The following is a 23,426-nucleotide window of genomic DNA, read 5'->3' on the forward strand; positions in this document are numbered from 1 at the left end:
TCTAGGCCTTTCCATCCCTTCGATATGGATGGGGGAGGAGGGAGTGACCAGAAGAGGGACACTGTAGAGACACAACACTCCTCTTCCTCACTGAACTCAAAACCTTTAAATCTCACAAATATCAGAAAGTTCTATCAGCTTGTTACATTTCCGTGGGAATGACTTTATTATTTTATATGCTCTTCTTTCAGATCACTGGATTTACTCTACGATTTATGAAACGGCTGCAAATCAACATCATGGCTTCACCAGCACCCAGAATTGAGTAAGTTTCCTTTAGGGATTGAACACACCAGGAAAAATGTATTATCAGTTGCAGCCAGTTCCACCAAGAAAAGGTTGAAACTTGAACTTTAAATCCTTCTGAATTGAAAAAAAAATGCTTTCTATAAATTCCTGTACTAATGATTTTATTATTAAAATGCCTCTGCTATCATTTAAGGAGAAAGGTTCAAGGTTCTTAGAAGTGAATCAGAGAGCTGAAGCAGCTGATCCTTATTCAGTGGTATTGGTTACATCGTAACTTCAGAACACGCTCCTTTTCCCTATTAACTTACAATGATGGACCAAAGCTTCTACCCCCTTGGATCACAGTTATATGCCAATTGGCCCATTCTGGTTCAGTTTTCTCTGGTCCAGATTTTCTTATCTCTCTTATATCCAGAGCCAGAATGACCATATTTAGCACATCTTTTTCCAACCTACTTAAACTGTGTCGGGTTGGCCCAGAATTGTCAACTGCACATGGAGTTTCAGAGATTGGAATGGGTATGCGACGAGGGTGTGATTTGCCTAGGAGGCATTTGGTTGGATTACAAATGTAATCATTATAATAATAATTATATAATGGTATTTGTTAAACACTGGTTATGTACCAGGTGCTGTACTAAGTGCCGGACAAGTTAATCAAGTCCCGCATGGACCTTGCAGTCTGAGTAGGAGGGAGAACTATCCCCATTTTGCAGGTGAGAGACTGGAGGCAGAGATAAATTAAGTGACTTGCCCAAGGTCACAAAGCAGGTACATGGTGGAGCTGGAATTAAACCCAGGTCCTCTGACTTCCAGACCCGTGCTCTTTCCAGATAGCCACATTGCCTCTTATGTCTGGGAGTCCTGTTAAATATACCAATCTCTAGTAGAAAGTATTGAACAAATCTCATCATGGCATGGTGTCCCTTATGATTGGTACCTAACAGTCACATGACACAATTGGATGGCCTGTTCCTCAAACACCAGAGTCCCCATCAGCCCATTTCCATCTTGAATGGCCTCTTTCATTCATTCATTCAGTTCAATCAAATTTATTGAAAGCTTACCGTTTGCAGAGCACTGTACTAAGCACTTGGAAAGTACAATTCATCAATAAAGAGAGACAATCCCTTCCCACAATGGACTTACAGTCTAGAAGGGGGGATTAGAACCCCCCTTCCTCAGACTCCCAAATCCGTGCTCTTTCCACTAAGCCAAGATGCTTCTCTTTGTCCCCTTCCTTCCAAACTAAGCTAAACTTGGCCAAATTTAGGGTGCAATGATAGCAAGCCATTAACCAATTGATCAGGTTAGCTAGGTGGAGTGCACTCCCCCTCCATAATCATTCTTCTGGGTCATTACCTCCAAATATAGCAATCATAGGTAACCTGAAGTTTATTTGAAATGGATCATTCTGGAAAGTATCAAAGCATTTCCCTAGCAACTGATACTATGATTAATAGATGGATCACAAACATTTTCCCATCATATTCTGAAAATTAGAATAATGACTTACTCAAATTGATTATTAGGTTGAAAGCTACTTGAGGGCAGGGAAACTCCTACCACTGTTTTACTTTCCAAGTGCTTTGTACAGCCTAAGCCCACAATAGGGACTCTATAAGAACTGTTAATTAATTGATTGATTGATTAATTGATCTTTAATATGTATGTCATTTTCTCTGCATTACAGTCCTTTATCCCAGCTGAAACGGAACTACATCGTTCCAGTTCTATGGCTTAATGAGGTAAAAACATTTTTGTCAATTCACTAGCAAAGGTGATCACCCATTTTATACAAAATAACCAAAGCTATTGATGAAAAATGGTCTGTTCTAGAGTTGGCTTTGGTGTCATGTGCCCTTTAGAATGGTTAAGGCAATTGTTGGTAGTATTCTTCAGAGAAGTAGTAATGAGCTTAAGTAACATTGTAGAGCAAATGAAGGCAAGGTATAGGGAGGCCTCAGCTATCTTTCCAACATTCTTCACCATCTCTGCATGAGCATGGCAAAACCACCTACACCTGAGGGCTGAATTGTCAAAGTGTGGGCTGTTAATCCTCTCATCACCACCAGTCCTACCCTAGGTGACAGTCCTCAGTCCCCACCCTCAGCCCAACTAGGAAAAAAACTGAATTCCGTCAGCTGGGGAATGATCAGTGGTGGCTCATTTTCCCCAGCCAGTTGTATTTGGTCACCTCAGCCTTGATAGACCCCATTTAACTTGAGGCCTAGAGAAGTCATCTCACTCACCCTTCCCGGACCCCTTCCTCTAGCCCAGGATTCGGCCACAGTGTCACAGAAATTCACAGTCCTGCACACTAAGCTTTCAGCTCCATGGGTGAGCAGTTGAATCCTTGGGAGGTGTGGGTCCTTTTAGGATTCTCTTGTTTTCTGATAAGACTTTCTTGATGCCACATCGGAGGATGTAATCTCTTAAGGGAAAAGAAAAAAGTGGGAAAGTAAAAAAAAAAATATTCATTTCCTACTGGGGTGACCCGGAAATGTGTGTAGACAATTGATTTGTCCTCTCCTGTCTGCAGTAATCAGCTCATGTGATTGCAATGTGGCATTTTTCCAGACTGGCACCATTGGGGATGAGAAAGCTGCAATGTTCAGAGCACAAGTGATCAGCAAAATCAACTTGCTGGGACTGCTGCAATTGGTTCTACTTATCATCGGTCTTGCGACCTTTGTGTCCTTTGCAATTGCATACTGTGCCTGCAGATCAAAGTCAGTTAAATAGGTAAGAATGGGCCAGCAATTCAGATATGACTGTCTAGGAAGACCAGGATGGAAAACAAACGTGCCTGATTCTCCCAAAGGTTTCGCTTCCAGTGGAAACTTGGTGAGGTCTCTGAGAGGAGTTGATTCTCTCTGGACGTCAGGGCTCAGATGGGAATTTCCAAACATTTCCACTTGGTCATTTTGGCAAAATGCAGTAGAAGAATAAGGTCCACTGGCCTTCCTCTAAACAATTTCCTGTTCTTGATTAAAACGTAACATTCTCCACAGTCTCGGTTTGACGTTTGAGTCAGAGAAGACGGCTTTGGGCCCTTCAAAATATGCTTTTTATCTCAGACATGAATTTCTCCTTCATAAAAAGAGAATATCTCACATTGACTATTGATATTTCTCTCCTCTCCTACAGGTTGAAAAAGAGACTTCATATAGTTGGAATCAAATATCAGATTCTGAGCAGGGATTCTGGTAATGTTTACTCACAAATTGAGATTTGATCTACTTTATATGCTCACAGACGCCATGTGTTTTTCTGAAGAAAATATGGCATTGATCTTTGAACTAACCAGCAAAACTGTTCTGAGGACCATTGTGATGGTATCACTGTTAACCCAAAATTCCTCTTTTAAAATACTTCACTTGTTTCTAACAGAAAAATGTTCACATTAAGGCCTCTCTCTGATCCCCACTCTGGTCTCTTTGGTGAGTCCATGGTAACAAAGTCATCAAGAGCTGCTGGAGTCAGAACAAGCTACAGGGTCTTTTTCCCACCTCCTCCTTGGGATCTTCCTGTTCAAGGCCATAGCTATTCACTAGTCAACACTCATTCTGTTGTTTCCAATTTGGCTAGACAAGCACCTATGCTGAGCATCACATTATTTGAAATTCAGCTAGAAGGTCCAAAAGACAAAAAAGAGAAATGTGGATTTGATGTTCTTCTATTAGAAAGGATAAGCTAGGCACTTGGCATGTTAGTTTTGAAAGAACAATTAATTGTTCTCCACTTCCAAGCTCTGTTTCCTGATCCTGTGACCAAGGACGTGGAGGCCATTTGAATCTCTTTCAGTTTTTTCTACTCATGTCTGGACTGAATGGATTCTGCTGCCACTCAATCACTCTGGAAGTCTTGCAGTGCATTATTTCTGTATTTGCTATCAAAGAATTGTGAGTCTTTCACCCAAGATGTGAATGGAAATAAATGCTTTTGTATGGGATTTTATTAACAACATTATGTGTATATGAATAAAGTAATTTGTAATGTAATTCTTGATGCTTTCACAGTCTCTCTCTGAAGGGCTGATTCCCCACACTGTAAATCACAGTCCTCTTGCCAAGTCTGGCCCTTAATTATTCTCCTATATTACACCCAACTCTGGAATCATTGTCCCTGCCCAGCCCAGTTAATGTATAAGTGTTTTGAAATTCTTCTCTAGAACAAAGTCAATCTCCCATTTGGATTTCTCGCCCCTGTCTGTCACCTTGAACCTCTAAATCATTCAATCTATCAATTGATAGTATTTATTGAGTACTTATTGAATGCAGAGCCCTGTAATAAGCTCTTTGGAGGGTACAGTACAACCTTTAGGAGAATGGAAGAAGTTAAAGATGGACTCCCCTTCTAGACTATGAACTTGTTGTGGGCAGGGAAGGTGTCTACCAACTCTGTTATATAGTTATAGTTTACTTCCCCAAATACTTAGTACAGCGTTCTACACTAAGTATGTGCTCAATAAATACAATTGATTGATTGACTATTTTCCACCATTTCTACTGGGTGGTTAATAGAGAATAGTTAATAGTCAATGAGAAGATCTCAGCAGATTCTGCTTTCAGGGAAAATCTAAAATTTTAATCTGGAAAATAAGTGAGAGATCACTTAATCCATATCTAACTCTATATGACCATGAGTAATGCAATTCCTGATTCAGACAATAGTCCTGACCATGTTCTGTTCCCAAAAAACAGTACCAGAATGTTTACTCATTTTTTTTTTTCTCCATAGTCATCCACATACAAATTAGAGATTTGAATCTGAGAAGCTAGGCCAAAGTAGTATAGAGGATTTTTGGGGGGAATATGAAACCATTCAAGCAGACTGTGTTCTCCAATCAATCTGAATGGGGTTCAGCTGAGGGACATAAGCTAACAGCTTATACATTCTCACCCTGGGAGGCTGACCCTGATTTGGGGGGAGATGGAGAGATTTAGATTGCTCCCTTTCTCTTGACTATTGCCATTGTAATCAAGTTTGAAATTTTCCAGATTATGGAGCTGTTTATGGAGAGTTTATTCTGTTTTGCAAAGCTCAGTAATACACCTTACATTTTCCCAGTATGGACAGAGACAAAAGACAGTTTTTCCCATCCATTTGGTCCAAACAAGGGTGTGATTTTTGTCAAAGTGGCTTTTTTCAATGAGGTTTGAAGATTTGTAACTTGAACCAGGCTGGAAATGTACTTCACATGTCAGTGAAACTGCATTCTTAGGCAGAAAAGCACATTTTCATCTTTGATGACATTTACAAACTATCATGAAAATCAGTGAAAAACAGCTTGTTCACTTAAGAGACTGTAATGTGGAAACTTCTAGTTCTGCAGTGCTTTAAACTTGTAACTTCTAAGGTGTAATCAGAGAAATGAAAAATTCAAAGGGGTGTTGCTTTTAAACCTAGAAAAATAGTTCCTTCATTAAATATACTTGTAGCTATTTGCAAAAATATTTGCAGCCAAATTCCATTTTAAGATTAAGCTTTGTGAAAGTGATGACCATTTTCTTTAGAAGAGTTGTAAATGTGCAATGACCGCTATATTTTATGTTTCTGTGGCCCATTATAAATGCCTGCCATGGGTAATAACTATTATCTTGCATGCTGGAGTTAAATTTTCTGGCACCGTTTTACTTCCGAAGTCCAGGTCTTGAGATTTGAAATTCTTGATACCAGTGGTTCAGTGTCAAGTCACCAACTCAGTAATCTTGGGGAACCCTGGCTGTCTCTGATGTATACTCTGATGGTCATTTTTTTAATGCTGCCCTTCAAATATTTATCTCCTGAATTATCAACATCGGTGCAGCGTGTGCCTGAAATAATGAACTGAACATAAATAAATAGTTTATATTTGTATTGAAAACATAAAAGTACATGCCACTTCTCATCTTTCAAGATTCAATAAAGATGGCTCCATATTGATATTTTTTTTGTCCTGTGAGAATGAATAAAAGCTATTGTTGCTAGAATAAATTGTTCTGTTGGACTTTAATTTCATTTGGCTTCTGAAACAATGAAATGCTTTGTGTGGGAGATACCCTTCAAGCTGTATATGATAATGATGGGATTTTTTAAGCACATAGTAGCAGGGCAAATAGTGTAAGAAGTAGGGTCAGCGGATATCTCAGTTCTACAGATGAATAGAGACCTAAGGAAGGCAGTGACTTTGCTCAAGTCCATATAGAGTGACAATGACAAAGCAGGGAGTAGAACCTGTGTCTTCTGACAACCTGAAATATATTCTGTCAACTAGGATAAATTCACACCCTACTTCAGACCACACAGTAGATAACCGGTCACGCTCAGGTGGCCTAGCATCACCTGATATATTCAAGATGGCTGACACGTACATTCAGCCAGCTCACTGCCAATGCTGTACATTGCGGTGGCTATATTTGTTCCGTGATTTTCACTTTCCCTTTCTCCTGAAAGAAAAACGTCTTTGTCATGAGTTTTGTTTTGCTTTCCAATTTACTTGTTCCTTTAGGCAACTGGACAAGGGAAGGAGCCCATTGGAGTGGAATGACTGGAGTTGAGTTGGAGGGAGCCAGGACTCTGGGCCCTAGTTCTCCCTCCATCCAGCTGCAACCTGGGTACCAACTACTGAGCCCCGGAACTGAGCTCTGCCGTAACGGAGTCCTCAGATTTCAGAATGTTCAGTCGTACCCCTCTGTGGGCCTGAAGAGGTTTCAAACCACCTTGGGGATATTTCTTGGAGTGTTTAGCAGGTGAACTCACCCTCGGGAGCAGCGGAAACTGAGCTGGGTAGGTCGCTTGTGCTGTGGGGAGGAAGTGTCATCCCTGCTTTCCAGCACCTCCCCCTCCCCACACCTCTGTATCTGATATCTACTCCACCCTTTCTGGGGCCAGCGGGCACTGTCCAGGACCAGAGTCAGTGGCTCAGATTTACTGGCACATGCACCAGGGACTGAACCTGGACTTTAACCCTGGCCCTAACACTCACTTATCTGCTGAGTGACTTATGGGGGCAAGCCCTTAATTTTTCTGTGCTTTAGTTTCTTTAGTCTGTATAATCAATCAATCATATTTATTGAGCGCTTACTGTGTGCAGAGCACTGTACTAAGCACTTGGGAAGTACAAGTTGGCAACATATAGAGACAGTCCCTAACCAACAGTGGGCTCACAGTCTAAAAGGGGGAGACAGAGAACAAAACCAAACATACTAACAAAATAAAATAAATAGAATAGATATGAACAAGTAAAATAAATAGAGTAATAAATATGTACAAACATATATACATATATACAGGTGCTGTGGGGAAGGGAAGGAGGTAAGATGGGGGGATGGAGAGGGGGACGAGGGGAAGAGGAAGGAAGGGGCTCAGTCTGGGAAGGCCTCCTGGAGGAGGTGAGCTCTCAGTAGGGCCTTGAAGGGAGGAAGAGAGCTAGCTTGGTGGATGGGCAGAGGGAGGGCATTCCAGGCCCAGGGGATGACGTGGGCCGGGGGTTGATGGTGGGACAGGTGAGAACAAGGCACGGTGAGGAGATTAGCGGCAGAGGAGCAGAGGGTGAGGGGTGGGCTGCAGAAGGAGAGAAGGGAGGTGAGGTGGGGGGGAGGGGCGAGGTGATGGAGAACCTTGAAGTGGAGGGTGAGGAATTTCGGCCTGATGCGCAAATTGATTGGTAGCCACTGGAGATTTTTGAGGAGGGGAGTAACATGCCCAGAGCGCTTCTGGACAAAGACAATCCAGGCAGCAGCATGAAGTATGGATTGAAGTGGGGAGAGACACGAGGATGGGAGATCAGAGAGAAGGCTGATGCAGTAGTACAGACGGGAGAGGATAAGAGCTTGAACGAGCAGGGTAGCGGTTTGGATGGAGAGGAAAGGGCAGATCTTGGCAATGTTGCGGAGCTGAGACCGGCAGGTTTTGGTGACGGCTTGGATGTGAGGGGTGAATGAGAGAGCGGAGTCGAGGATGACACCAAGGTTGCGGGCTTGTGAGACGGGAAGGATGGTAGTGCCATCAACAGAGATGGGAAAGTCAGGGAGAAGGCAGGGTTTGGGAGGGAAGACAAGGATTTCAGTCTTGAACATGTTGAGTTTTAGGTGGTGGGCAGACATCCAGATGGAGATGTCCTGAAGGCAGAAGGAGATGTGAGCTTGGAGAGAAGGGGAAAGAGCAGGGGCAGAGATGTAGATCTGGGTGTCATCAGCGTTGAGATGATAGTTGAAGCCGTGGGAGCGAATGAGGTCACAAAGGGAGTGAGTGTAGATCGCGAACAGAAGGGGAACAAGCACTGAACCTTGGGGAACCCCCACAGTAAGGGGATGGGAGGGGGAGGAGGAGCCTGCAAAACAGACTGAGAATGAACGACCGGAAAGATAAGAGGAGAACCAGGAGAGGACGTAGTCTGTGAAGCCAAGGTCAGATAGTGTGTTGAGGAGAAGGGGGTGGTCGACAGTGTCGAAGGCAGCTGAGAGGTCGAGGAGGATTAGGATAGATCAAAATACCTGCTCTCCCTCCTACTTAGACTGTGAGACCTACTTGTGATGAAGACAGTATCTGATCTGATTATCTTATATGTACCCCAGCATAGTGCTTGGAATGTAGTAAGCAACGAACATATACTTAAATTATTATTATTATGATCATTATCAGAACTCTTATTATTATTATTATTGTTATTACTTGCTTTGTGTGGGTGGTACAGATTTTTTTCATCACGCTACATAGAGAAGCAGCGTGGCTCAGTGGAAAGACCACGGGTTTAGTCAGAGGTAGTGGGTTCTAATCCCACCTCTGCCACTAGTCTGCTGTGTGACTTTGGGCAAGTCACTTCACTTCTCTGTGCCTCAGTTACCTCATCTGTAAAATGGGGATTAAGACCGTGAGCCCCATGTGGGAGAACCTGATTACCTTGTATCTACCCCAGTGCTTAGAACAGTGCTTGGCACATAATAAGCGCTTAACAAAAACCATCATTATTATTATGATATCATCAGATAATATCCTTAGATTCTACTATTTTCCCAATCAAAATTTATTTTAATGTCTGCCTGCACCAACGACTAAAAGTTCCTTAATAATTGTGGTGTTCATTAAGCGCTTACTATATGCCAAGGCACTGTTATAAGCACTGGGGTAGATACAAGTTCATCAGATTGGACACAGTTCCTGTCCCATATAGGGCTCGCAGTCTTAATCCCCATTTTACAGATAAGGTAACTGAAGCACAGAGAAGTTAAGTTACTTGCCCAAGGTCACACCGCAGATGTGGTGGAGCCAGGATTAGAACCCAGGTCCTTTGACTCCCTGGTTCCTGCTCTTTGAGAGAATCATGTCTACCGACTCTGTTGTATTGTGCTTTTCTAAGAATTTTATACAAGCTCCTCACACCTAGGGTGAATCCATACTAAGTACCACACTTGGGAAACTCCGCAAGCACTCCTCTATGTGTTATTGATTAATCAGTCGTATTTACTGAGTGCTTACTGTGTGCTGAACACTGTACCAAGTGCCTGGAAGAGTTCAACGGATTCAGTAGACATGATCCCTGCCTTCATTGTCACACATGGGATTTCTGTTCACATGGTAAGCTGTGGATGTGGGGAAATATATCTAGATACCATATGGAGCTTGCCAAAACTTGAGAAAATGGGCAGACAGCGAGTAGAATGTTTGAACAAATAGGCTGGCTGTGTCTGAAAGGAAGTTATGTCTCCTTAGCTCCCTTTGGACATGTCCATCCTCACAGTAAATGCTCAAAAATGTTCAAAATTCCTCGAATCCCTGCTCCGCCGCATGTCTGCTGTGTGACCTTGGGCAAGTCACTTGGCTTCTCTGGGCCTCGGTTGCCTCATCTGTGGAATGGGGATTCAGACTGTGGGCCTCACGTGGGACAGCTTGATCACCTTGTGTCCCCCCAGCACTTGGAACAGTGCTTTGCACATGGTAGGTGCTTAACAAATGCCATTATTATTAGCCGGGGTTTGAACCCTCTGACTCCAAAGCCTTTCCACTCAGCCAGGCTGCCCAGGGAAGGTATCTACCAACCCTGTTACATCTGACTTTCCCAAGCGCTTAGTACAGCACTCTGCACACAGTAAGAGCTCAGTAAATATGCTAGAATAATTAATTGATTGATTAACTGATTGCTCAACCCCACCTCCACAAATGGCTGCCCGGGGCAGAGACCTCCACTAGCCTGGATTTAAAGAAGGGACCTGAGCTCAGGTGTTTTCAGTGTTGAAGGGCAGCACCGGCCCCAGCCCTAATCAACTCAGGTACTTCTAAATGAGGTGTGGAGGCACTTGACCTTTATGGCCCCAGCGGCTGCTGGGCTTTACCCTGTCCTATATAAGGCTCCTGATTCGGGCCTGCTTCAGTTTACAAGAGGATAGGAGACAGAGCATGGCCTGCCATGGGTCCAGGTAAGGAGGGGGGCCCTGGCTGTTTCAGCTACATCCCCCTGGCCCTTTTTTTAGGGTGGGTGTGGGATTGAAATTGTGGGGATTGCTGATGACTATTGCATTGATGATGATAATGAAGGTTGGGGAGGGCTATTAGGGGCAGGTGGGTGGGTTGGGGGTTGATTTAGGGTTTGTGAAATGATTTAAAAACACATGTTGGGGGGCAAGGGAATGGGTTGTGATATTGCCAATGATGTGTATATGTTGCACATTGCCCAGGGAGGGGGAGGATTTGGGAAACTGGGGAGGGAGTGTGTTTGTGGGGGGTGATTGTCCTGGGGGTTCTGATTTTTGTTGGTTTGGGGCTGGAGGGAGGGTCTGAGGAGGGAGGGGCTTACAACTGCCCTTGTTGGTTCGGGTTTGGGGGGCGCATGTGGGTTGGTTGGGGGAAGGCTTTGGGAACAGATAGCCTAGGTATTGGGGAAAGTCTGGCCTGGTTTGGGGGTGACTGCTGGACCTCTGGTCTAAAGGCCCAAAGAGCTGGGACAGTGGACGCCTTGCTGATGGATGAATGGGGCATGTGGGCTGAGTGTCAGGTGATGCATGCTCACTGTCTGTCTGTTGGCTTGTCTACACCTCTGTATGTCTGAACGTTGGTCTGCCTGCCCCACTCTGTAATAATAATAATGATACTTGTGAAGTACTTACTATGGGTCAAGCCCCGTTCTAAGCACTAGAGGAGAGACAAGGTAATGAAGTGGTCCCAAGTGGAGCTCAGTCTTCACCCTCATTTTACAGCTGAGGTCACTGAGGCACAGAGAAGTGACTTGCCCAAAGTCACACAGCTGATAAGTGGCAGAGCTGGGGTTAGAACCTACAACCTCTGATTCCCAAGCCTGGGCTGTTACTACTAAGCCATGCAGTTCCTTTTAAAAAGGGGGTTGGGACACTGTCCTCTCCAACCATGACAAGCAGCATGGCTTAGTGGGTAGAGCATGGGCTTGGGAATTAGAAAGGCCTGTATTCTAATCCCAAACCAGCCACTTGTCTGCTGTGTGACCATGGGTGAAGTGATTCAATTTTCTGTGCTTCAGTTACCTCATCTGTAAAAGGGGAATTAAGATTGGGAGTCCCATGTGGGACATGATCTAATAATAATAGTATGTGTCAAGCACTGTTCTAAGCTCAGGGGGAGCTACAAGATAATCAGGTCGGACACAGTCTGAGAAGGTTGTATCTATCCTTGTGCTTAGTGGAGAGCCTGACACACAGGAAACACTGAAAAGGTACTGTAAACAAAGACCCCAGAACTCAAAATGGTGCCCAGTGCCCGAGGGCGGATGTCCCTGCCATGGCTGTGGTATTGGGCTCTCCTCCATTCAAAGCCCTACTGAGAGCTCACCTCCTCCAGGAAGCCTTCCCAGACTGAGCCTCCTCCTTCCTCTTCCTCTCCTCCCCCTCCCCATCCCCCCTGCCTTACGTCCTTCCCCTCCCCACAGCACCTGTATATATGTTTGTACGTATTAATTACTCTATTTATACATATTCTATTTTATTTTGTTAATATGCCTTGTTGTCTGTCTCCCCCTTCTAGACCGTGAGGCCGCTGTTGGGTAGGGACCGTCACAATATGTTGCCAACTTGTACTTCCCAAGCGCTTAATACAGTGCTCTGCACACAGTAAGTGCTCAATAAATGCGATTGAATGAATAACTATCACTGATGGACTGATCTTTAGATTTCCCCTTAGTTTTACATGCAGTTCGTGAAGAGACCATGAGATGGCAGGTTTGGATCTTAAATTGGGTATTACCCATTGGGAAAAATAACCATTCTCCAAGACCCGTACCATCCCAAACTGAGTGCAATGAAATTTCTGTCTGGGTAGACAATGGTGTAAATTTTACACAGATCAAGCAGGTCGAAGGGGAGATTTGCCATCTGCTTAAACTTGGGCATCCTTTTCAAATGCCTTTTGATTAGGTCAGTCTTATTGAGGGCTTGCAGTTTGTAAAATTGGATTTTCACGATTACACTAAGGGCAACATGTTTGCAGAGCCAGCATATGATGACTGTTAAGGAGGATGGAGACTGAGGCAGCACCTGATACCAGCTTGATGTATTCTCTAGTTGTTCTTTACAGTGGGAATCTCCCTTATACTGCCAGACATGGCTCAGGTAAACTATTTAAATACTTTAAATCCCTTTAAACTTCTGATCCCTTTCCACCCTCATCTCTGCTTCTCAGCTGCAGTCTCTACCTGGCCCCAGGGCTTTTTTTTTTTTTAATAATTTGTTATGCTCTTATGTGCCAGACACTGTACTAAGCACTGGGGTAAATAGAAGCTAATCAGGTTAGGCACAGTCCCTGTCCTCCATGGGGCTCACTGCCTTAACCCCCATTTTACAGATGAGGTAACTGAGGCACAGAGAAGCTAAGTGACTTGCCCAAAGTCACACAGCAAACAAATAGCAGAGCCGGGATTTCAAACTCAGTTCTTTTTCACTCTGAGGTCTTAGCTCTATCCATTAGGCCACGCTGCTTCTCAGAAGCCACTTGTTGCATCCCAGAAATCATGAAGTCACTAGTAATTTAAAAGAACATGATGGAAAATCTCACTCATAAATCACATTGACCAGCTTATTCTCCTTCCCTATTCTCTCTTCTAATTAACAAATAGCCAGCCATCCCTCAACCCCAACCCTATTCCCTCCCCTAGGGCATTCAAATGCTTTCAGGGAGTGTTCAGAACTTTAGTATTTACCTTTAACTGAAAATCTCAATCTGGCCTCCATGCACCTCCTTCATGGGATGAATCTCTTTACTCGAAAAATTCCTCATTAAATTAAGAAACATATACCAATTTCTAGGTCCTTTCTACTGTCTGTCCAGTGTAGGATTCTGTCACTAGCAGTGCTAACAGTGGACAGTGAGGAATAATATCAATAATAATAACAATAACTGATATTTTTTAAGCACTTACTATGTGCCAGGCACTGTACTAAGCACTTGGGTGGAGCCAAGCAAATTGGGTTGGACGCAGTCCCTGTCCCACGTGGGGCTCACAGTCTCAATCCCCATTTTACAGATGAGGGAACTGAGGCCCAGGGAATTGAAGTGAGTTGTCCATGGTCACACAGCAGACAAGAGCCCTTCTGGACATCCAAGCTCTAGGTAGGTATTATGGGCTCTCAAAAATGACTCTATCAAAACCCTACTTAATGTACTGACATTTCAAGCCTTCAGAATTCCCAGTCAACTGAGCTATACCATACTGCTTTTGTGTCTTACACTCAGAATATGCATTGAATTCCTTAGAGTAAATCAATGAGTCATATTTACTGAGTGTTTGCTGTTTCAGAGCACTCTACTAAGCCACACACTTCGCTCCTCTAATGCTAACTTTCTCACTGTACCTTAATCTAGTCTATCTCTGTCGACTCCTCGCCCACTTCCTGCCTCTGGTCTGGAAAGCCCTCCCACCTCAAATTCCACAGACAAGTACTCTACCCCCCCCTCTGAAGCCTTATTGAAGGCACATCTCCTCCAAGAGGCCTGCCCCGACTAAGCCCTCCTTTCCTCTTCTCCCACTCACTTCTGCATTACCCTGACTTGTTCCCTTTATTCATCTCCCTCCCACCCTCACAACTGTTATGTACATTAGTAATTTATTTATCTACATTAATGTCTCTCTCCCCCTCTAAGAATAATAATAATAATGATATTTGTTGAGCACTTACCATGTGCCAAGCACTGGCATAGATACAAGTAGATGGAACACAGTCCATGTCCTACATGGGGCTCACAGTCTTAATCCCCATTTTACAGATGAGGTAACTGAGGCACAGAGAAGTACAGTGCATTACCCAAGGTCACACAGCAGAGCCAGGATTAGAACCCAGATCCTCTGAATTCCAGGCCTGTACACTTTTCACTAAATCATGCTACTTCCCAATTGTTGTTATGCATAATGTAATAAAAAATGATACCCTTGAATAGTGCTATCAAACATTTGCTTCTAAGGGAAAATAGATTACATGTTATTTGTCTTCCTAAATTTAAAGAAATGATCCTCACAGTTTCAGACCCGTGCTTTATCCACCCCATGCTGCTTCTCACACAGGCTTCTGTTTCATGCTGCTTCTTCTGCCTCTTGCACTTATGCTTTTTTTTTTTAATTCATCCTTTCCTCTGTACTTGTATAACCCTCTGAAAAGTCAATTATTTCTTCAAATTTCTCTATGTAATTATCTTTATGTCTGCCTCTCCAATTAGAGTACAAGTTCCTTTGGGGCAGGGAACATGTCTTGTGCTTGTGTTGTACTTTCCCATGCATCGGTTTGCCATGGACCCTTGATAAATACTGTTCCTAACCACTATTGCTACCTAAGAAGCCCAGTAGACTGAGCAAGTATTTTTAGTGTTTGACTCAAGCCCTTCAGAGTTACAGACTTCCAGGAGTCTGAGGTTGACTACCGGGTTTGCTGAATGTGAACAGGGAAAATAGGTTAGACCACTGAGTTTGTCAAATCCCCAGTGGGAAAGGCAGAGCCAGAGGGTTGACACAATGCCCTCATCTGTAGAAGCATTTACCAGTCGTCTTCTCTCCTAGGGATGTCTGAGAATCCAGTCCTCAGCTAAGGCTGCTGCACCATGGGGTCAAAGAGCAATCCAATTCATTCATTCAAACATAGTGAGTGCTTACTGTGTGCAGAGCACTGTACTAAGTGCTTGGTAAAGTACAACAATAAACAAGGACATTCCCTGTCCACAACATAATCACAGTCTAGACAGGGTGGTCTATTTTATCTCTGTCAGAAAATCAATGCTCATATTGTGATGCAGGATGGCCTGGTAAAAGTGCAAGACACTTGAAATCTGGTGCTCTCTCTGCCTCTTGCCTGCTGTGTGGGCTTGGGAAAGTTCCTTTAACTCATCTGTGACAGTTTTCTCATCCATAAAATGGGGATAAAATAACTAGCTTCTTCAATTTAGACTCTAAGCCCCATGCAAGATTAGGGTTTATGTTTTGTCTGATTATCTTGTAGCTATCCTAGTGTTTAGCTCATAGAGAGTGCTATTTCATCATTATTATATTTTTAACTTCTCATTTTTCCTCCTCATTAGCAATAGCATTTTTGATTGCCTCAACATTTCATTTCTCAGGATACTACACCTACCTCTTTTAAAATTTTATCTTTAAAATTTTATCTTTATTTTTCTGTAGCTCAAATGCTAATGGGGACCTTATTGTTTTAATTCCACTGAATTGCATTAAATGTTTGAAAGAATACAAAAGAATTATAAGACAGTCTCAGGGAGCCTACAATCTAATGAGGAAGTCAAGAGGACATAAATTACAAGTGTTCTAGCCAAGATGAACCAAGTCCCTTTGCCCCTATCCACACTTCCAAAGTCTCTTGGGAAATTCCAACAACCTGACAATGATCATAGTTGAAAGTTTTTGTTCTTTGTTTTGAACTGAGCAACTTTTGTGGAGATAGGGTTAATATTCTTCACAGTTTGTCATATGGATTAAATCTTGTCTTTGGACATTATTCTGTTTGGAAATCTATCAGCCATGATTACTGACTAATAACAAAGCTAGAGAATGGATGTTAACTAATCTACTTGCTTCCACTTTTCCTCTAGATTGTAATGCTTATGGGAGAGTCCATAATTTTCTTGTTCATTGGAATCATTGTCCAATGTAAATCAGCCAGTTGGCCCCATTCTCACAGATCTTATGTTTCTGATGCCACATCCCCAGACTTTGGATCAGGATATAAACTATGTGTGCTATAATGACCTTGGGCAAGGCACAACCTCTCTGTGCCTCAGTTTCTTTGTCTAAGAAATGTAGATTAAATCCTATTCTACCTCCCTCTTAGTCTGTGAGATTATAATATGAATAATAATTATGGTATTTGTTAAGCACTTACTATTTGCTAGGCACTGTACTAAGCGGTGGGGTAAATACAAAGTAATTGGGTTGGATCCAGTCCCTGACCCACGTAGGGCTCACAGGGATTAGAAGTTTTACAGATGAGGCAACTGAGGTACAGAAAAGTTAAGTGATTTGCCCAAGGTCATACTCTTGTACATATTATTCTATTCATTTTATTTTGTTAATATGTTTTGTTTTGTTGTCTGTCTCCCTCTTCTAGACTGTGAGCCCGCTGTTGGGTAGGGACTGTCTCTATATGTTGCCAACTCGTACTTCCCAAGCGCTTAGTACAGTGCTCTAAACACAGTAAGCACTTAATAAATACTATATGAATGAATGAAAGTGGCAGAGCTGGGATTGGAACCCAGATCCTAATGGAATGAGTATGGACCAAGGAGTTAGAAGACCTGGGGTTTAAAAGCTTGGCTCTGCCACTTGCCTTCTGAGTGATCTTGGGCAAGTCACCTAATTTATCCATGCCTCAATTTCTTCATCTTTAAAATGAGGATCCAATAATTGTTCTCCCTCCTCCTTAACTGTGAGCCTCATGTGGGACAGGAATTGGGTCTGGTCTGATCTTATTTTGTTGACCCTAGTACTTGGTACAGTACATGACACACAGTGAGTGCATAATATGTCTCGATTATTCTTCTTGTCAATAACAATAATAAATGAAGAAAAATACCATCATTGACAGTGACATAATTTTAAATCAAATTTACATTTTCATCTCTATAATCTTTCAGGAACTCAGTTTTCAAATCACATCCAAAGTAAAATGGCCACTGTGTACTGTTCTGGGCTTTAAGTTGTTAAGAAGAGCTGTAAGGTTTTTGTGGCTATGGACCAGCAATTCAAACTCACGCTGGCCAGGAAATAACTCACATTACATGCAATAGGCTTTCCAAGAAAATAATAACTATCATAACAAAAACAGTAACAGTTTCTGCTAAACTCAAAGGATTCATATTGATTGCTTTCCATCCTTGCAAAAATGGGACATGTTGTTGCCAGACCTTGACTACATTTGCTTTTATTATCTTCAAGCAGTTCATACTGTTATTAGGTTTTAACTTGGACCTGTGTTCTCTCTTTCCCAATGTAAAATAATTATTCAGCTCCACTCCTGACATTCCTCCCCCACCCCTAGGATAGGCATACGATTCCAAGTCCTAGAAGTGGTCTGTGATTTTTGTTGAGCAAGCCAAGCATTCTGGGAATGGACACACCCTTCCATGTGTTTCCTCCCTTGGCTGAGAATTGTAGGGTTGTCCAAGTTGTATGTCATCTTCCTTGGCTTCAGCTCCCATGAGGTCTTGCACCTGGATGAATGAAGCTTTGGGAAATGACTAGTGGATGAAGACCATGACTCAGGATTAGAAACTCCCTCATCCCTAAATGGGCTTGGAGAGATTCAGTGGATTCTGTTAACATTATCTGGTTAACACCATATGTGCCAGAATTTTAAGACCACAACAGCTAGAACTGATTCTGTCTCCGATCCTCAGTTCGATAGTCAATCAAAAATCCCCCCATTATTCGATTCATTCTGATTTTCTGGTCCAGTGTGTTGCTTTCTCATTTTCTTATTTGACCAGTTCGACCTACAGATGCAATTTAAACTGACATAACTTTAAGGAAACTTGTGAAATTATTTAACGTGCTCATGCTGAACCAGCTGCAGAAAGGCAAACTTGCTGTGTTAGCAAGATAAATCCTGTTTAGGTTCAGAAAGGAAAAACTTAAAAGGTGAAGGAGAGGGAAATTCATGAACTTGTATTGAACGTAGTTCTTGGGCAGCATGTGCACCTATATGCATTTGGGCTGAGTGTGTCAGTCGGTCAGTCAGTCATAATTTGAGTGCTTACTGTGTGCGGAGCACTATACAAAGCACTTGGGAGAGTACAATATAACAATAGGCAGACAAGTTCCCTGCCTACAACGAGCTTACAGTCTAGAGCTTCCCTTCTTTCAATTTTCAGTCCGTAGGTGACTTACTGCATTCTGCATGTCAGACTTGACTGCTAAGTCTCTTAGCACTGAAGATTTGAGACGATAATAGCATAGGGAAGGAGATTTATCCTTAGTGCATTAAACTGGGTACAACTGTTCACCACCCATCAGCTTATCAGTCCCTAGTAGAGAGTAGTACCACCAGGCAGGCATCTTTACCTAGTGGATAGAGCAAGGGCCTGGGAATCAGGAGACCTGGTTTCTAATCCAGATTCTACCATTTGCCTGCTTTGTGACCTTGGGTCAGTCATTTAACTTTTCAGTACCTTAGTTTCTATCTGTGAAATGGGGATAAGATACGTGCTCTCCCTCATTCTATTACCTGGAGTGGTGACACCCTGTAGGAACAGCATTGGAAAAGTACTTTTACTGAATGGTGGGCATTAAAATTTTGAATAATTTGTTTATACAACCAAATGCATGTGCACACAGATAATTTGCTATTGCTTGTCTCTGCCCTTCATGAGATGATTGGGGAACAGAGGTGGAAAACCATTAATATAGAATGGGATTGTTCCAGGCTGACAACAGCTCAAGGTAGGAGGCAGGAATAAGAGAAAGTGAGCAGAGAGGCATTATTAGTAATGCCTTCTAATGAGCTGTGATTTTTTTTCTTTGTTTGAAGAACCTTATTTTGGGCATCTTGTTAGTAGACCCAACCCTTCTATTAGTTGAAATATAGACTTTTCAAAATGTTCACCTTAAGAGCTCCTTGTTCTTCTGCTTGATCTGTTGCCACCCAAGTGCCTAGAAATTCACCAATTTCCACTGCTCTTCCTTGACTGCTCATTTCAGAAAATGGTATTGTACACCATGTGTGGAAGTTACAGACACTGGTATGCATCTTCTGCCTCTGTGTATTTTAGTTATCATCAGTGTGAATCAAAGTTTAACCAACGGTTAACAAATCCACCCAGGTTTTAGCATCTGGAATGAAACAGCTCCAAGATAAATTGTATGCTTCATATATTATTTAGCTCTGTTGTGGTCATTTAATTCCTCAGAAGTGATCACATTTTTAACCCCATACATGACATTTCAGTAAATAACAGCTGTGTAGCCCTTTGTCCAGTAAAGGTCAGAAGTAAAATATGATAGGGGCGTTTACAGCTTCATTAACAGTTAACTATGGTGAGGACACTTAAATGGGAATTAGAAGAGGACAGTCTACATCCAGATTCACTCATTTATTTGGGAAGCCTGAATCCCATTCATAGCATTTTGGGAGAATGTTCTATTTGTTGCCTTTTGCAGTTCAATCATCCTTTAGTCTGGAGCTGCCACACCATATGGGGACTCTTCCACATCAATAATAAGTGGGATTGAGTTGTCAGAAAGGCTCATGCTCTGGTCAGGCAATAATGAAAACTAGAGCTCAAACCACAAGAAAGTGTCAGAGATAGAGTAGCCTCAGTTTGGACTCTCAGGCTCAGGATCACCAGCCTGTGCTGAAATACTGCCAACCTGTGATCTTCCAGGCAGTTATTGATTAGATCTGCAGATGCAGTTGTGGAAAAGCCCCCATTTTGACCTCGCTCTTAATTATTTAATGCAGTCCCATTGGGCCACAACCATTTGCACATTGGAATAATGACACAAATTTCAAGATAGGCGCCTCATTGAGATGAGAGCTATAAAAGCCGGTCTACTCCAATTAGCAGAATCCATTCTACTCAGGAAAGGCAAAGGTTTTAGTGGAATGATGCATTGCTTCAGGAGCTATTTGGATGATTGAAACATCAGAGATGATGGGGCAGACACGACAACTTAAATTGGTAATTGAGTGGGGGGACTGGGGTGGCCCCTGATGACCCTTGTGAGTGTTGGATAAGGAGATCTCCGACAGGCAATATAATCTGATGACGTCACCTGTGTAGGGGAGAATGCTAAACAATCAGGCTGGGCATGGTCCCTGTCCCACTTGGGCCTTATAATCTAAGAGGGAGAGACAGCAAGTATTTAATCCCCATTTCATTGATAAGGATACTGAGGCCGAGAGAAGTTAAGTGACTTGCCCAAGGTCACATAACAAACAAATTGTAGAGCCGGGGTTAGCAGCCATGTCCCTGACTCCCAGGCCCGTGCTCTTTCTACGAGATCATTCTGCTTCTCCAACTGATACCTTTTGTTTAGTGGCAAAAATTCACAGAGTCTGCACAGTCTCTATCCTGCCTTTCCTCCAGTGTCACCCCTCTCCTTCCCATATATCCTCACAGCTTTCTCCAACTCCTGAATCAACAGACAAGGAAAATCTAGGCTTTGGCCTACGAAAACTACATGTGGCGTCTCCTCCACAAACAGACCCCAAGAAAACCAAACAAAAAGCAAATCCAAAGGAGTGACAGAATCCATTAATTTTCTCTTTAGACATCTGCCTGATTCTCATTAGATCTGCCTGGTTTCTTTAGACTCTGGGGTATGGGTCAAGTTTTCTTTGTACGGCAGGCCTAAGTCAATATGGAGCCATCTGGAAAGGTTTTTGCACAGTTGTGACTGGGAAGTGGAGTGATGGGCTAGATGATGTTTATGGTCCCTTCCCATATTGTATGATTCAAAATAGGGTATTTTAACTTGGCAAGAACAAATGCTTTTAAGCATGTATAAAAAATTCAGAGAAGCGTGGCTCAGTGGAAAGGGCCCGGATTTTGGAGTCAGAGGTTCAAATCTCAGCTCCACCGATTGTCAGCTATGTGACTTTGGACAAGTCACTTAACTTCTCTGGGCCTCAGTTACCTCATCTGTAAAATGGAGATTAAGACTGTGAGCCCCCCGTGGGGCAACCTGATCACCTTGTAACCTCACCAACGCTTAGAACAGTGCTTTGCACATAGTGAGCACTTAAATGCCATTATTATTATTAGATTAACTAATTGCGTGTGCATCATTTCCAGAAGACATTATGATTATTTTTATAATCACATTTGCATAGTGTGGTGAAATGGTAAATTCCTTTACAATCGTATCGATTGGTTGTTTTTCACTGTGATCCAGGGATGAAAGAATGGTGCAGGAAATAGCTAAAGGTGATGCACATTATGTGGATAGTTCAGGCCAAAAACACATTTTGGTCTGAAATTCTTGGGTAATTTAGGCACAGGTATATATTTAGCCTGAATTTTTTTAAAAATGGATTTGGAAGTACAGACCTGGATTATGTTCTTTATCCTGATTCCACAGACAAGTCAAAGATAGAATCAAAGGTTGTAGTAGAAGTAGTAATAGCAGGAGCAATTTCATTTATTGAGTACCTGCTTTTTAATTAGCCTTTTTGTATTAGCAGAGAAAATTGAAGACCAGAGTAAGGACACAGGCCTGTCCCGGTGTGGTTACACACACACACACACACACACACACACACACACACACACACACACACACACACACACACACACACACACACACACACATATACAGTAAGCTCACGGTCTGGGACCATGTCTGTTTATTGTTTCATTGTGCTCTCCCAAGCACTTAATACTTTGATAATCACTCCTCCCCCACCCCCACAGCACTTACGTCCCTAACTTTCTGCGACCTGTTTGAATGTCTATCTGCAAGCTCTTTGTGGACAGGGATTGTGTCTACCTACCCTGTTGTATTGTCCTCTCCTAAGCGCTTAGTGCGGTATTCTTCACACAGTAGACTCTCAATAAATACTATTGATTGATTCACCTGATTGATGGACTGCATGTGGCCTATCAACTTAAATGCATCTCCTGCTAGTTAATTAAGCTTTATAATTAATTATTAATTAATTAATAATTAAATTAAAAATTAATTAATTAAAAATTAAAGAAAATGTTCCCTGCCTAACCCATCCTGCCTGGGCCTGGGGTTGTTCTGTGTCCTCCCAGGTGTCTGAGGGTAAAGAGGAGGTGGTGGGGTAAATTTATGTGCTCTGAAAATCAAGTTGGCTGTTGGAATCTTGCAGGACCAGTGGGGCAAATATGGTTTAATATCTTTTTTTTTTTTTTTTTTTTTGTGTGTGTGTGTGTGTGTATCGTATTTGTTAAATGCTTACTATGTGCCAGGCACTGTACTAAGCCATGGGGTACTAAGCTAACAGGATGGACATGTGGCTCACAGTCATAATCCCCATTTTACAGATAAGGGAACTGAGGCCCACATAAATGAAGTAATTTGCCCAAGGTCACAGAGCAGACAAGTGGCAGAGCCAGGATTAGAACCCAGGTCCTTCTAACTCCCAGGCCCATGCTATTCACTAGACAACACTGCATTTTAGTTTTTAGAACTAGGCAAAACCTCCAGTTGCACAGCAAAACTATGTGTGGCAAAGAATGGAAAAATCTCTACTGCAAAAAAGTCTGGAACTTCATATTCTTGAACCTTACTACACTGTCCCACATTAATCCAAGATCATTTTCTGATTTTAAAATATCAACGTGCAGTCAGTTCTTCTGTAAGATACATTTTCATTATGCATCTTGGATAGGATGTTATTGAGGAATTAGGTAAATTTATTCCAAGACAGCACTCTCCGTGGATAAAACACAAAGTGGTAGCAATCAGCTCTCTCTCTTTCTGGTCTATTCCCTCTCATCTCCCATATATCTCAGATTACAGTTTGCATTACTCTTAAACTAATTTATTTACTGGAATTCCTACTCTCTTCTCCTACCATTGACTCCTTCTTCACCTCCTATCTCCTATCCAGAATTTCCTCCCCCGTCATATGTCAGACCAGTGCTCTCCCTGCTTTCAAACCCCCACTGAGAATTTATCTGTCTCAGGAGGCCTTCCCTAATTAATCTCTAATCAATTCAACATATTATCCTCAATTGCAACTTCTTAAGGAGTATGTTTACCAACTCAGTTA

General features: G+C 42.5%; 1 protein-coding gene across 5 annotated transcripts in view; it reads left to right on the forward strand.

Moving 5' to 3' along the window:
• CD36 (CD36 molecule) overlaps positions 1–4,674 on the forward strand; it is an 83,829-nt gene extending 79,155 nt beyond the window's left edge. For all 5 annotated transcript variants that reach the window (XM_038741122.1, XM_038741125.1, XM_038741121.1 and 2 more), the window contains 4 exons: positions 192–265; positions 1,943–1,997; positions 2,830–2,994; positions 3,400–4,674. In XM_038741122.1, the coding sequence (XP_038597050.1) occupies positions 192–265; positions 1,943–1,997; positions 2,830–2,994 (294 nt within the window). In that variant the 3' untranslated portion in view covers positions 3,400–4,674. The remainder of the gene's footprint in view (positions 1–191; positions 266–1,942; positions 1,998–2,829; positions 2,995–3,399) is intronic.
• Positions 4,675–23,426: the final 18,752 nt, after the last annotated feature.

This window comes from Tachyglossus aculeatus (genome assembly GCF_015852505.1).
Source record: "Tachyglossus aculeatus isolate mTacAcu1 chromosome 12 unlocalized genomic scaffold, mTacAcu1.pri SUPER_6_unloc_1, whole genome shotgun sequence".
NCBI lineage: Eukaryota > Metazoa > Chordata > Mammalia > Monotremata > Tachyglossidae > Tachyglossus > Tachyglossus aculeatus.